Below are 16,664 nucleotides of genomic sequence, written 5' to 3' on the forward strand. Positions count from 1 at the left end.
CAGTTGGATTTTAATATAATGCTCATCATCGTACCTAAAACTGCATAACTCTTGGAAGCTATGCCACATGTGATGCTACAGCCATTTCCTGTTTACGTTGCCGATCTCTTTGAATTGGACGGTGCTACATATGTTTCCTAGCAACCCATTTACACATTATTAATTCTTCTTCTTTTTTAAAGATTTTTTTGGGCATTTTTGCCTTTATTGGACAGTTGACATTGAAGTGGCAGACAGGAAACCAGGAGAGAGAGATGCAACAAAGGTCCCTGGCTACAATCGAATCAGTGATGCTGCGACTATGTGCAGTAACTATTCGGTTACCGGGTTGCTAAGGCATTTCTTACATTGTTTTATGGTGCAACCTGATTTAGTAAAAGTTTATCTAGCAGTCAGCTAGTAGGAAGGGCTCAGTCAGATTTCAGTTTGCATTTGAAAGCCTGTATACTAGTTTGTTCCCTTATAGACCTGTCGAGCTGATTCCAGTGAGTGCTACTGAAGATGGCTCTTGAACGCAGCATGTTCTGTTTTTTATTGCCTTCCAGGGGATGACAGGAGATGAGGATCCCAACTCTAAGCCCTAAACTGCTAATCTTTTGCAACCATTAGGGGTTTGTAGGGGAGCACGCAGTTCTGTCAGAAATGGAGTGGCGATGTGATGCAAGGATCAATGTCAGTGCACTTTCTTTAACTCTGTCTAAAATACTGTCAATGTCAGCCATTAGAAGTTTGTCAGTCTTTATATAGTCTGTCACTCTTTGAATCCGGTCTAACCCTGTGTTGTCACACTGCAGTTGTGCAGTAATCTAAGTGAGAAAGGAAAAGGTCATTGTACACAGTGGTAGGGACTTTCATTTTAACAATACGTTTGCTTTGTTTATTGCACTCAAACCAGCTACTGAAACAATGTTATGATGACATCAATTTCCACTGTAAGCAAAGATCCTTATATATTGATTGCTTATATATTAGTATCTATGAGCAGGTCTTCTCATTTACATGACGCTCTGATTAAGTCCAATTTTTTCATTTTTCATTCATCTCAGTCTGTTATATCCTCAGAAGATGTGTCTTTCCATATCCTAAATCTCCCCAATGATGTCCAGCTATACTCTCTTTGAGTTGAGGTTCCTTTTACTCCACATTCACATCATATCAGCTTTCTGGACTGCTGCTAATACAAAACTGCTAAACTTAAATGCAAAACCTAACATCACAAACTCATATTCTTTTTAACGCAGTGTTTTGTGTTATTTATTACTACTTTACATAATGGGATGTCTTTGAACTACTTTGTTACATAACCATAAATCCAGAGATAGAGAAGCAATTGACAGAGGAAGACTGCTCAGGAGTTTGAGAGGAGTGTGTGTGTGCGTATGTGTGTGTGTGTGTGTGTGTGTGTGTGTGTGTGTGTGTGTGTGTGTGTGTCATGGGATATGACCAAGAAATAGAGCTCTAATCTCAGAGGGGATTTGCGCTGCTGCAATACATATCTGTATCAATTAGCAGACTGGACTCAAATCAGACTCCATAGTCATTAATCTGGTGACTCTAAACTCAACAAAATCAGTCATGTGTTTCATCACTTGGACTTGAACCATTTTGTAAGTACTACACAAAGCTCATTTGACCTAACAGGTTAATTCATGGACCGGTTACATATGTTAATTAGTGATGTGAAGTTAGATTTTAATGTGCTAAGTCTGTTCGTCAACACTTTACACTCCATCATTAGTATGGACCCTCATGAGTTCATATGTCATGAATTTATTCATACATTAACTCATGCTGAGTCCTGCACCTATTAATGCATGAATTACAGATAAGTCACGTACACTTGTATTAAAGTGTTAACCCACTTTATGGACCATTTCTATCAGTACATGAAAGTCAAGGAGCAGTTGTCCTTTTTCTGTGAGCCCGTCTTTCAAGGATGGACATGTTTCGAGGTTAAAAACATGAGTCATAAATAAGGAGATTATCAGCACAATACTGCATTGTGATACTCGCTTATGCATTCCATATTCATAATTCAAGCAGCGGCGCAGCACAAAAGCCTTTGTTTAACCATTAGAGACAAACCCCACTCAGTATTTAAAGGTGGATTCCCACCAACATCACACAGAGCACGGGTTCACAGTTTATTTTAGAGTTGATCTGAGAGCTTTTCAGCTAAGTAATTATTGCAACTAAGCAAAATATTTCATATCAAGATTATTTAATATGTGTAAACAGTTAAAAGTATTTTTGAATTATTGTGAATTAAAGCAGTGTAACTTAGCCTGGAGAGTTACATAATTTAGAAACCCTCGTTATGTGGCTGTAAAATTAATTCTCCATGCACCCACCCTTCCACTTTCAAGACATTTATCCGGGTCAAAGCAGACCAGATGACTTCCTCCCAGAAACTTCCCCTGGAAACTGCCTCTAACTTCCTCCAGATGCTCCCAGGGGATTCCTAGGCTTAGGGTTGACTTAATGCCAGGAGAGTGAACACAAAGCTTTCTCTCTCCGAAAGGACTGACGGCTCATAGCAATGACCCTGGACCCTAACACTCCTGCAGCACCTCGAACAGGATACCTCTGGGGAAAACAGGGATAAGCTGCTTCTAAATCCACAAAACACATTAACACAGGATTAACACATTCCCTTGACTTTTTTATCTATGTGAGGAAAACATCTTGGTCTACTGCTTGGCACCCAGAACAGATTCTGGATGGTACCTCTTGAGTCCAAAGTTCAACAGTTGGTCGTAGTCTTTGTTACAGCTCCAACAGGGAGGCTGAAGGCCAGGATGTAATCCAAAAGAAGAGTGTTCAGGCAGTCTGAAAGAGGTGAAAAGCTCCTGCAGATGTTTGAGCAAGACCACTTTTTGTAACTTTCCAAAAATAACAACATAATCTGACAATTACTGCTCCTTTCTGCAGTGATTATCCAGGTGTGCACTGGTGTACAAAAAAAAGGCAAAGCTCTAGTGTTAAGTGCTTCTCATGCTCTTTTCTCCACAGTCCTCACACTTCCTCCTCTGTCCAGAAATCATTTGTTGTGTTGGTGGCAGAGAAAAGGTGAGGTGGTATACTTTCAGAGAGGGAAGATGTGTAAACTACTTAAATAAAAGTACACATGTATTAGCAGCAAAAAGTACTTAAAGTATTGCAGTAAAAGTAGTGGTTTAGTCCCTCTGACTATTATATATGACATTATATATGACATCATTAGATTATTAATACTGAAGCATCAGTGTTAGAGCAGCATGTTACTGTTGTAGCTGCTGGAGGTGGAGCTAGTTTGAACTACTTAATATACAGTTAGCTAGTTTAGTCCAGTGGTTCCCAACCTAGGGGTCGGGCCCCTCCAAAGGGTCAGCAGATAAATCTGAGGGGTCGTGAGATGATTAATGGGAGAGGAAAGAAGAAAAAACAAAGTTCTGATACACAAATCTGTTTTCAGTTTTTAGACTTTTTCTATAATCTTTGATTATCATTTTAACATTTATTGAAATGAAACCATGTGAGAAGTTTAGAGGGAAAAATCACTATTTGGTGGAGCTGTTAACAACTCATAGACATCTGAAATGCGACCCTGACTACACACTGCTTTTTGTAAGACGTCAAAAGACAAAAAGGATGGAAACCACTGGTTTCATCTTTAATAATGTGTTGTATTTTAAAAGCTTGTTATATTATCCATTGTGTCAAATCTTCATCTGAAAAGTAACTAAAGCTGTCAGATAAATGTAGTGAAGCAGAAAGTACAATTTTCCCTCTGAAATGTGGTGGAGTGGAAGTATAAAGTAACATAAAATGGAAATACTGAAGTAAAGTACAAGTACCTCAAAATTGTACTTAAATACTGTACTTGAGTACATGTACTTTGTTACTTTCTACCACTGCTCAGCACCAATGGACAGACTTTACTCACATATTAATTTCATATTTTTCAATGAAGCTTGAACAGCTGGTATTTCACACACACCAGGAAATTCTGCTCTGTGGTTGAGTCTCGTCCCACTGAGGAGGATTTTTCTTCTTCTCCTCCTATGGTTTTTGGCAAGAGCTGAATAACAGCTTTTGCAATCAGTTGGTGTTTCTCATGTTTTAAGAAGTGATCTTGCTGATCTAAAAAAAAAAAAAAGGTACAATTTGTGGTGGATAACTTGTTGTACGTCCTTGTTATTTCTGACAATATACTGTAACAGCATTCAGCAGTGTGAAACCCAGCAGTTGGACTCCAGTTTTTGAAATGGGGACCACCATCCGTGTCTGCCAGACCAAAACCATTGTTCCTACAATTTACTCAACATTCAGTAAATATATTTTAGAGGATAGGTTTGTATTTTGTTGCTGTAATGATTCATCCTCTCCATACTGCCAGAGAAGGAATCATGACCTCATATGACTCCAGTATAAGAAATGGGGCACTAAATCCACAGTCCTGTGCAGAAAAGCATTGTCAAGTTAATCCAAAGCTAATATGAGGCTTCAGCAGTCTGAGTCGGAGAAATCAAGTCGGTATCTTCCTACCTTATATTCCTTTTAGTGCTAAATTCCCTTTTTGTGCTGCTATCTCTCCATCACAGCTCAGCAGGGAAACACAAAGAGGGAATTGATTTGGCAAACCGCGCCTGCTGAAGCCTTATATTAGCTCTGGCTGAACTTTACATTACAGTTTCACATGGTACAGGGACTAGATTTTCTTTCCAAGCTTTTACATTGGAGTTGCATTAGACAGAGATCTCTTCACGGCCAGTATGGAGAGGAGGAAGTAATATACATATAGACATGTGGGTATTGTATTAAGGTAAAATTGAAAAATTCAACAGCACATCAGGATGAATCTCATCCTCCCCCTGCGCCTTTCCACTAACCACAGGTGTAATTTTATGTGGAGACAAGGAGACATGTCACCCCTAATATATCATGTAAATCATTTATCCCCCTCAATTAACTCTATAGAGTGTCCATGACAATCTCACCTCTCATCCAATGTATGAGGAAAAGAGAAACAGACAGAGACTCTGCAGTCTGTGTTGTTTTAATACTTTTGACAAACAAAAGACCAGTAAGAATCAGAATAATGTAATTTTGCCAGTCAATTTATATCTGTGTCATTTGAATTCTTGCTATCATTTTCCAGCTGACATCAGCCATGAGGCACTCAGTATGGTTAGCTAACATACTATAGTTTAGAGTTGCAACAATTAGTCAAATAATCGATTACTTAATCAGCAACTATTTCCAGCTTCTCAAATGTGAATATTTTTCTTGTTTCTTTAGTCTTCTATGATAGTAAACTGAATATCTTTGGGTTGTAGACTGTTGTTTGGAACATAAGAAGATATTGACATTTTATGGACCAAACAGCTCAAGAAAATAATCATCAGATTAATTGAGAATGAAAATAATCGTTAGTTGCAGCCCTAATATGGTTAGCTATATTATTTTCAGGCTGTTGGTTCCAGTATCAAGGCTAAGTAGTTTTTTTGTTCCTTATGAAATCTTACACAACTGATATGTCAGCCATCACTGATTTTTTCATTCACTAAAATGTTCGTCTATAAAGATTGTTTAATTTTTAAAACTTTGATAATTAACTCTTCCAAATAAAATCACATTTAATCATCCCTCTTTGCAGTCAAAAATAATGTCAATGTTTTTAAAAAATATATTGCTAAAGGTTTTGTATTATTAGAATGAAGAAAAAAGGTCTGAAAAATAACAGAAATGCTCCTTTTTGTTGCAGTCAGTGTGCCCATGGTTTGTTTGATTGACGTTAGCTGGCAAGCTGCTGGTGTTACACCATACAGAACAGAGACAAAGTAAACAAACTGCTGTAGCTACAAGTCACAGACAGACAGTGTGCCGCTAACAGGGATTTTGAAGAGCAACGACCAAACCAGCTTCTAACCAGACCGAAGTGACATTTTCAGGTATGTTTACATGTTGTTTAATGCACTGCAGCTAAGCAGCTAATTAGCTAGCTAACCTAGTCTGCTAACTGACGTTAGCAGTGCACTTTTCTCCAGTGAATGTTTGTTTGGTGGCTCATTCAACAAGCTAAGGTGCAGGGCAAGACATGTGTTCATGTTTGTAAGTTAGATAAAAAAGGAGACTTCAGCAGGAAAGCTAATGTGGGTCATTGTTCAGAGTCTGTGGTTCTTTTGTTGTGTAGCAGGATGCTATCAGGCTCAGTGTGACCATCTACTCTGCCTGTGATTGAACGCCACATTCTCACTTTATTCAAGATTTGATTTGCTACATTGAAATAAGGACCCCAATGACATAAGCTTTTGGTTTCTGATTTTTTTTCTCAAAGGAGAACACAGGATAAGTGATTTACTGAACAGATGTTTACTGTAGTAGACAAAAAAGCAGTTGTTTTCTCAGTTGTCATTGCTGTCATTGACAGATTTCCTCCTTCCATCTGCTGAGGAAGACTGAGATATGGTTGAATGCAATAGAAAGAGCTTGTAAGTGGACTTTTTGTCAGCTTGCAGTTTCAAAGGTTAACAATGATCTTTCATGCTCAAATGTTCATTTAATTTAGCCAGGAAATTAAGGTAAACACTGCTGTGGTAGGCAAATAGTGGGCTGTGGACCAAATTTAGCCCTGCAGCAAAAATATCTGGCCCCCTGACAAAAGCTGAAGTTTCATAGTTTACATAGTTTACATCAAATCTTTTATGTAGTTTTTCAAAAATCCATGGTAGATGGCAAAATAAATACAAGGCTCGTGAAAATCCCAATGAATATAACCATGTTACATCTAATACTGCCCCCACATGAAGAGCGGCATTAAAACCAATGGTTGCATGGTGAGCAGTGAATGGTGCTGAAATTAAGTCTAATTAACTTACCAGAAATGAAATTTATTGTGTAAATTCTAACAGTTTTAATTCCTCAATTTCAGCCTCTTTGACAATAACAGATTTGTTCTTCACAAACACAAATATGTGGCAGTCTACTATTTTTTTCTAAGGCAACAACAGAACATTCAATCAACCATAAATGAAGCAGGTCAGTGTTTATTATGTGAGGATAATGAATAAAATCTGTCTCTAGTCTGCAATACAGAACATATATTTGCATATGAGTCATTTTTAGATAACTGAGAGTTAAAATAAGTTGTAACTCTATCCATAAGCCCTCATTTACTAATGTGAAAAATTTGCCCTCAGATACAATCCTAAACATTGTTATGAATCAATTTTATTCTTAAATGAATAAAAAGAATATATACTTATATACACAAACATATAGGTCTGCATTTCCACCGTGCTAGTTAACAGCCCCCCAATGAAAAATCCTTAAAAAACTGGCCCATGGTTGAACCTAGTTGCTGGAATACTGTTTGTGGTACTGATATATATATGATCTTTATTTACACACATAAGTTACAGTAGACATCAACAGATTATACAACACACGGGCCAAAGACATCAACGTTAGGGACAACATCAATTCAAAGAAAACATGTGCATCTGCACTACTCAGTCAAAATAGATTTAAACTGATTTAAAGGGATTAGCTCTTCTAATTTTACAACTTCTGCAGATTGTTCCACTTGTGTGGAGTATAGTATTTAAAAGCCAGTTTCCCAGTCTTAGTACTAACATGGTGCTTTTTGAGGACCAAATAGTCTTGGGACTTAGTGCAGTGTGACAATGATCTATAATTAAAAAGCCATTTGAGATACCCAGGAAGTTTTCCAATATGTGCTTTGTAAATAAATAGAATGCAGTGCCTTTTTCTTCTCACTGCCAATGACTGCCACCCAACTTTCTCATACAGAATACAACAATGCGTTCTAAAGTCATCCCCAGTTATGAACCTAAGGGTGCAATGATAGACTGCATCGAGAGGTTTAAGAGTAGAGGCAGGAGGGGCATATAAATTACATCACCATAGTCCATAACAGATAAAAATGTTGACTGAACAATTAGCTTTCTGCAATTCTGGGTAATACATGCCTTATTTGTATAAAAGAATGCCAGTTTTGCGTTTGAGGACAGTCAGTTCATTAATATGTTTTTTGAAGCACAGCTTGTCCTCAAACCAGAGACCAAGATATTTATAACTGGATACTCTTTCAATTGATGTCCCATTAAGGGTAGAAATATTCACTTCAGTGGAACTTATAGTCAGTTTTCTAGAAAACAGCATGCATTTTGTTTCATCGGAGTTTAAAAGTAATTTAAAATCAATTAAAATTTGCTGTACAGCACAGAAATCAGAATGCAAGTTTTGAACTGCCTGGGCAACAGAGGGCGGTGTTGTATAGAGAATAGAGTTGTCCACATACAAATGATTCATTTATAAAAATTGTGTCTTAAAGTGGTCCTAGAATAGAACCCTGTGGCACACCTTTGTTAACACTCATAAAGTTGAACTGCTGTGTCTCTCACACTTGCAGCGTCCACACAGGAAGCGTGTCTGCTGCGGCGCTTCTGCCGCTGGCAGCCCCATCTTTCTATTGCTTTCCCTGTCTATTTCTGCTGAGAACCGCGCGTGTCGTGCAGAGAAAATAGGCGAGACCTTGAATCTTTAGATGTCTCAGCAGCAACATGGGCGCCGAAATGAAAAGCAAGAGGTTCCGCGATGTACATGCGCTGCTGACGCATCCAGTGTGTCCCAGGCGATAGCCATCAGCCACAACAGCTCGTGTTCTACCACTGAGATAATTTGCAAACCAATTACATGACTTTTCATCAAATCCAATAGATACTAGACATTTCAAAAGAATTTGATGATCAACAATGTGGAAAGCCTTAGATAATTCAATAAAAAAGGCAACACAATCCTGCTTGTCATCAATACACTATTTAATGTACTATATCCAGGTCTAAATCCTGATTGATATGATTTTAAAATGGAGTTTTGAGATAAAAATGTTCTCACCTCATCATTTACCAGTTTCTCTGACACTTTAGCTAGACATGATAGTTTAGAGATTGGATGATAATTATTTAGCTCATTGACTGACCCCCTTTATGCAAAGGTAGGATGTAGTCTATCTTCCAAAGGTCAGGATGCTTTCTGTTACTACGGTCAAATTAAAAATATAAGTTAAGCATTCAACTAGTAATGGAGCTGCTAATAATAGAAGCCTCGGCTCTAACTGATCAGCCCTAGTTGACTTTATGGGATCAATAGAACAAAGAGCATTTAACATTTCATGATTCATAAAAGGCTTCAATGAAAAGGTCTGAGAGTCTAATTTGTTTGCCCAGCAAGGTGCACTATGATTAGAGATAGTGGGAGGAAATCCAGCATTTTCAAATAAATAACCTGATGAAATAAAGTATTCATTGAATACATCGCATATTTTCTTTTCAGCTGAGATAGTAGTTGAACCTTGAACAATTTCATAAGGTAAGGATGAGGTAGGACTATGTGATAATGATTTAATAATCATAATGATTTTCCAAACTTTTGCTGGGTTTCCTTTACTTTCAGATAGTGCAGACACATAAAATGATGGTTTGGCATTTTGAATAACAGATGAAAATATTGCCAATCAGAGGATGATTAAGTTGTTTGCGCTTTGCATCCCTTTCATCTAACATTTTAGCAATTTCTGAACAAAACCAAGTTTTTGACTGAATATTTTAAAAGGTGCATACTTGTCTGCAATGGAATTAAATATTTTATAAAAAATCTAAGTGTGGATCAGGAATTGCCACGGTAAACCTAATATCACTATAGTACAACTCAAACAAAAATGCTTGTTCAGAAAAGTGTTTAAAATTCCTTTTGACAGTGGTACGTGGTTTGGATCTTTGTACTTTTGTGTCACAGATGCATGCTGTTGGGCAGTGGTCACTGAAGTCAAGAGGAAAAACACCAATAGATATATAATGTCGGGGTCTATTGGTTAAAATAATATATAGAACCCAATAACTGGTACTTAAACACATAAAACACAAAAATGTCAGGGTCAGTTTGTTGCACTCAGACTTTAATATACCGTAGTACATTTTTGATACAATGCTACGCATGTTCATATGAACAATTCCTATGCCCTTGCAATACTGAAAGCTTTGCATGATAAAATCAACTTTCCTCCGAATTTGAGACTCAACCTCCAAAGCCGCAAGCGGTGCTATTGATAAGTAGAGAATATAGTAACAGGTTATGTTTTGAATCCGGGTTCATCTGGGCAGTTCAGAAAAGCAAGGTTGTAAACAAACAAAATGCTTCCAGATTCACAATAGCCCTTTAGTCATATGTGAAGCTGACGAATGCGAGTAATCCTGGTGTCACCAAGTTGGGGTGAAGGAAGAGACCCAGATATGACGCATTGGATCTCCAAATCCAGGAGAGTGTCAGTAAGACACATAAAATCATTCTTCAGCCTCTCGGACTGCTGGAATTTAATATTGTTAAATCCAACATGTACCTGGAAGATTTTCACTGTCGGATGTTTTTCAAGGAGCAATGGTATTTCAGCAGCTACATCCCACACTCGTGCACCCGGACAACAGTATGTCGCTGCTGTGGGATTCGTGACATCCCTGACCATCGACAAACCCAGAATTAGTGTTGTAGTAAGCGATGATGGAGGGAGACGCTTACCTCGATTTCCCAGGCCAGGGACTGGGTAACTAACAGCAGATGGGCCAGGGCCTCCAGCAGCAGATGGGTCAGGGACTGGGTCTCCAGCAGCAGCAAATGTGGGTGCATGCTGGTCATAAGCCTGGTAATCCTGCTGCTGCTCTAGTGGCCCGTTTTAGCTAGCAGTCCGAGGGCTGCTGGACTGGGACCCCCTATGAGGTGGTGAGAGAGCATGAAGCGAGCATGAGTGTGCTTTAGTTAAGAGAATCCTCGGATCTGATCCTTCATCTGGGCGCATGGCACCAGACTCGGGGCAACCCTTGGTGCAGGTAGGCTCAGGTTTTGCAGTCAGTGGAGGAAAGTCCTCCTAACCCAGAGTGCCAAATTTATTCATCAGCACGATGACCTGTACTGATGGTGGACGCAGAGCAATCCTTTAACTGTTCCCTCAACGAGACCTGCCAGCGATCCTCCAGGACTCTGGTTGTTATGGGGTCGAGCTGAGTGTGACCTTTGGCCTGGCTCCTAGGCTAAACCAAGGGTCATCAGTTTAGGCAGTTGGTGCTAGGCCAAAAGACACTATAAAGTCAAACTGCTTCTCCTCCTCCTCTTATATAAAGTGGATATTCTATCCTGCAGCTCTGTTATCTCAAGACAACAACTTGCAAAGGTTCTCACAGCTGCATGGAGAAGTGAGTGGTGACATGCTTATATGCTTATTATCCACAGTAAAAGTGCTTAAAATCCACGGTAAGAACAACCGTTCATAAAATAGTAGTAACAGAGCGTGTGCCCTGCTTGTTTGATGACTTAAGATCCACATATCCAATGAATAAAATCCTTTATCCTTTAAAAGATATAGTTAAAAACAACCAAGATCTTAAAAGTGTATCATAAAAATGCGGCTGGACAACTGGATAAAAAGTAAATTTAAGACAGAGCTTGACACAGCTTCTGGCAGACAAACACAGTGCCAATGCATGCGCAATCAATGATCACAATAAATTACATTGCAAAAAACCCATCAACTTTTCTTTCCACAGAGTGTTTGTTACTCCGGATTTTACAGGCATCACTGTGAAAAGGGACTATTTCTTCAGTGGAAAGTAGTTTGAGTGAAAACACAGAGATGCCTGTGGATTATCCACAGTAACCAACATTATTTCTTTATTTCTATTTTGCTGTTGAATTTTTAAATGTAATTTTTCAATGCCATGAGCACCACAAACAAATTGCTATTCATCTCCATTGTATTGGAGTAACAACATAAATATGGGTGACCGATATCTCAAAGCGTTGGGAAATAAAACCAAAACTTTCTCCATGGCTAATTCAGTAAAATCAGTATTACAGCTAACATGTTCCTTCCTTTCCCAAGTCACTGTTCAGGTCAGTATGTCATGTTAACTGACATAGAGTATATTATGCAGTATATTATGCACATGAATAGTATCCCATTAAGAGCACAGTGCACGCCTTGGTGAGGAGTATAATTGCAGTGGTTTGAGCAGTTCCCTGTGGATGTCTTCCCAAAGCTGAAATGAAAATTATGCCCTTTCCACTAACAAGCTTTCTTACTGACCTCCACTAAGGAAATGGACTTAGACCCTTTTGAATCTTCGAGCACTACCTCCCAAATTAAATGTCCAGCAGGTGATAGTTCCTGAAAATGATCCCCCAACCTTCTGACAGTAATCTCACTCCAGATCTACCTGCTTAGTACAGCCAGGTCAATAACTTTCTCTTCCTGAGTCACCAAAAGGATTTTTTTGTACTTCACTGAAGCTTCCTGACATGCAATTTCGACAGTCTCCAAGATCCTCCTGAACCTGTCCTTCTCAGTTCATACCCTTCTGTTGAATTCAGTCTCCCATCTCAAACAGACCAGAGAGACCTTCTGCTTTCTTTAGCTGGACAGCTTGCTCAACACTCATGTCCACCAGCAGGTTCCTCACTTGCCGCATTTAAAGCTGCAGTTATTTATTTTTGGCCACTTGGGGGCAGTGGAACAAGCTGAGAACACAATATTGACTTATTATCACCATATAAAGTTGATATGGTGATGTTAGCATCCCCATCCATCAGAAACAGAATAACATTAGCATACACCTAGTCTAGAATTGGGGACTGACTTAATACCCTACAGCAGTTAATATCTAAAAAAATATTTGATGTATTACCATAAAATCTGGAACATACTTTCATGCCCCCCTCAGGGTGACTTGTAATAACTTTGTTGATCCCCTGACTTCTGACTTCATCTAGCACCATCATCAGGTCAAAATTTCAATTTGTCCATTAATTTAGTTTATGACAAAAGACTTGAAAAACTTATGACATTCCTGTCAGCCTCTGCTGTACTTATGTTTACTTACTGTGTGTTTATTGCTAATTAGCTCATGTTGGCATGCTAAAAGGCTAACCTAAGATGGTAATCATGGCATAGCATTTAGCTCAAACCACTGCTATGACCAAGTAAAGCCTCTAATAGCGGTTAGCGTGGCTGTACTCTTAATCTTGTGGTTCATTAAATTACTTCAATGATTAATCCATTATCACATTTTTGTTCACTAATTGGCTCTCTGTCTAATTATGACTAATTGACTAATCAACTAATCATTTTAGCACTAAGGTCAGTTTTCTTCCCAATATCACATATCACAAAGTTCCCTCAAGGGGCTTTGCAGTCTATGCAGCACACAACACACTTTATCCTCAAATCCGCAATTCGGACAAGGAAAGAGAACCCCCAAAAAACTTAAACGAGTGGGAAAAAAGAAAGTAGTTTGTTACTAGCCTCATCTAAACATCTACATGTCCTTGACCTCCAAATGAACATCACAGCAAGGTGACAGTTGGGCTGAAAGCAACATTTTCTGTTTTGCAGGCTCACTTTTTAAGTTAATGGTAAAGGGAGTCCGGCGAGGGCCTTAATTTGAGCGATCGACCCACAGAGGTACTGTACAGGTTGGGCACTGTTGAAGGCTAATGGCTCACAGAGTCACACCAGGTAAAGCCTATTGAAAAATTTAAAATGTACCAAAACGAAATATCACTTCAAGCACAGAATATTGGAAAAATGGAGCGGTGCTGAAGAGGGAGGGCAAGAGGGACTGTGAGTGTGTGAGGGCAAGTGTGTAGGTGTGTATGAGTGAGTGAGCACATAGAGGAGCTGATCCTATCAGACTCTTGTCAGGTCCTGTTGGGTTTTTCAATATAAACCTGTGAGCACGGAGACTTGCGCTGCACTTACACTTTTCCCCCTGCACTTTCCCACTATATGTCTCTCGCTCACACACACTCTCCGTCAGTCTCTTCCTGTTTTCCACTGTCTTTATACATTTCCCCTTTTCTCACATCATTAGTCTCTCCGTGTCTCTCCTTGTTCTCTCCCAGGAGCTCAGTGAGGATTTAGGCCTCCTCTCCTCCTAGACTCACCTACATCCTTTCATCCTGTTCCCTCCTCTCATCCTCCTCCTCCTCACTCCGCTCTCCCTCCTTTTCTTCTCTCTTCTCTTTCTCTCCCCTCCCTCCTTGCTTAACCTGCTTCCTGAGCCCAAAAAATAAACCCACACACACAAGCAAACACACACACACACACACACACACACACATACACACCCTGACACATTACACACTGTGCACACGCATACAGAATCAAGCCCAAACCCATCTGCAGCCAGCAGCACAACATCTAATCCTTATGCTTGGGGAGGAGGGGGACCTTGCAATCATTCCCGCTCCCTTTCTGCCCCACCATTCATTTTTCTTTTCTCTTCTGTACTTCAGTCATTTTCTCCATCCTTGAATGCATGCCCAGCATCCCACTGGTAGGTGTTGCTTTTGGGGACGCACTGGAACAGCTTCCTCTTTGCATTCTTTCTTGTCGAGTCCAGTGGTTGTCACTCATGTGCCAGGAAAAGCATGCACACAGATGTTCACTGTAACAAAGAACCACACAAGCCAATTTCACTCCTCGCAACACCTTTTAATAAAAAGTGAAATAAGCTTGTGTAGTATTTGGTTTGGGATGAAAACCTGCAGCCTGTAAGCTCTGCGTGGCACATGACTGAAAGCCACTGGTCTTGTAGTTGATGCCTGGCAATGCTGTCCCGCTGCGCTGGACGCTGCTGCCGCCCTGTGGCCGCCAGCTGGAACCGCAGCCCCTCTTCTATAATGACCGTTTGATTTTTAGAGTTGCATCACGCCCCCCCCAACACACACACACACACACACACACACTCACACACATACACATACAGCATCACCACCACCACCTCTGCCTCCCCTCTCCATCTACCAACCCCCCCACCCCCCCAAATGGCCACAACCCCTCCTCCCTGGGTTGGATAAATATTGCTGGAAGATATACAGTATAACGTGTTGCTATGGTGATCAGCTCGTGGGTTTTTTTTTTTTTTTCATGGCGTTTGTGGAAGACAGGGACATGCTGGTGCACAGGGAGCTCTGAAGATCTGGTGTGTGTGTGTGTGTGTGTGTGTGTGTATGTGTGTGCAAGCATGTTTATGTTTGAGAGAGATAGAGGGGGAGGAAGGTAAGGGAAGAGGAGGGGAGGGGGGGGAGCTCCTTTTTGAAGAAGGAGGAACATTCACAAAAACACAGCAGACCCAAAAATAGGAGACAATCCCTCAGACCTTGTGTTTTCATGCACGCCACGCACCGCTCACCTACCGTAGCCTATGTGCACAAAACTAAGAGCCCTGACTAGCACCCATCTCCGGGGACTGTTTAACCTCTCTTCCTCCTCCTCTTCTCCTCCTTCTCTGTCTCCTCCACCTCTCCATCTCCCACCACCACCCCTGCTCTCCGGCTGCTCAATCTCTCTGGGGACACATTCTCAGTCTGCCTGATTGGCTTCTGTTTATGTGCATGTGCTAAAGTGTGTGTATGTGAGTGTATAAGCATGCTGTCCTCTATCAATTAGCACAAGCTGGTGCAGCAATTACCATCGCCCATTGTGTTTATGCCGTGTACGTCGACGCACATCCCGTACATGCACACGAGGGATAACTAGAGCATCATTGATCGCCAGCTGTCTGCCTTTGAAGACTCCCTAATGGTCAAGCCCACACGGACACAAAATTGCTATGATGGAAGGGACGTGTGTGTGTGTGTGTGTGTGTGTGTCTGTAATGGTTCACAAGACACACCACCAACTCTCTCTTTCAGACCAGACGGCATCCTAGGAGACACCTATATATGTGTGTTTATGAGTGTGTGTGTGTGTGTGTGTGTGTGTGTGTGTGTGTGTGTGAGCTGATATCAGCGCAGCCCAGATGGCCATCTTCGAGGGGTTTTCTGGAACATTTAGACACTTGTTGCTTCTTGTCATGTCTCTTTCTCTCTGTCTCTCTCTCTCTCTCTCTTTCTCCCTCACACACACACACACACACACACACACACAATGCTTCTTTTGAAGTGTGAAACAGCTTGCGGTCAGCTCTGCTCCTCTTCTATGGTTCCATCAAATAGCAGCCTTTAGAGCCTTCAGATACATGATGAAACAAAAACAACCGTGCAGTGTTAGCAAAGGAAAGAAAGACCAGATATTTTTCGCCGCATGTGTTGTGAGACAGTGCCGTCAACACACTTCTTTATCCTCCTCTGCGGTGATGGACTGGCAGTGTCAGAGGATCAAGCAGTGGCGTTGCTTTGGGCGAACCAAAAAAGTCTCAAGGTCGAGGTCAAGTGCATTCTGATGACCTGGTAGCTTTTCTCCAGCACATCAAAGGCTGTGGCACCTCCTTTTTTTACTATCTTTAGTTCTGGTGGTTCTCAGGCAGTGACTCAGTGAAGATAGACAGCAGTGTCAAGAGTTGTTGGGTGTGTGCTGGCACTGAGGTCAAACCAGCTGTCAAATCAGAGAGACATGGAGCCAAATTTCTACTTATACTAAAGAGGTGGAACACTGTTTTTGACTTATTTTATGAATCAAAGAAACTATAAAATATATTTTATAGTTTCCTTGATACGAATGAGGAAATCACTTTCCATCCAGGACCATAAAACTAGACTTTTACTAATGTTTATATGTATACCAAGGCTGCACAGTCTTCTAAATTTGTTATTTTAATATTCAAAAATGT

The 16,664-nt window shown here is 40.3% G+C and overlaps 1 protein-coding gene across 2 annotated transcripts in view; it reads left to right on the top strand.

Moving 5' to 3' along the window:
* The first annotated feature begins 5,892 nt into the window (after positions 1 to 5,892).
* Positions 5,893 to 16,664, top strand: part of abcg2b (ATP-binding cassette, sub-family G (WHITE), member 2b) — a 32,149-nt gene continuing 21,377 nt past the window's right edge. The window contains exon 1 of one of the 2 annotated variants that reach the window (XM_042430993.1): positions 5,893 to 5,933. Coding sequence is in view for 1 of the 2 variants with exons in the window: in XM_042430986.1 (XP_042286920.1) it covers positions 7,012 to 7,020 (9 nt within the window). In the remaining variant the exon portion in view is untranslated. Of the gene's footprint in view, positions 5,934 to 6,985; positions 7,021 to 16,664 lie in introns of those variants that run through there. The other variant, XM_042430986.1, reaches the window with a different exon arrangement.

This window comes from Thunnus maccoyii, chromosome 2, assembly GCF_910596095.1.
Source record: "Thunnus maccoyii chromosome 2, fThuMac1.1, whole genome shotgun sequence".
Lineage (NCBI taxonomy): Eukaryota > Metazoa > Chordata > Actinopteri > Scombriformes > Scombridae > Thunnus > Thunnus maccoyii.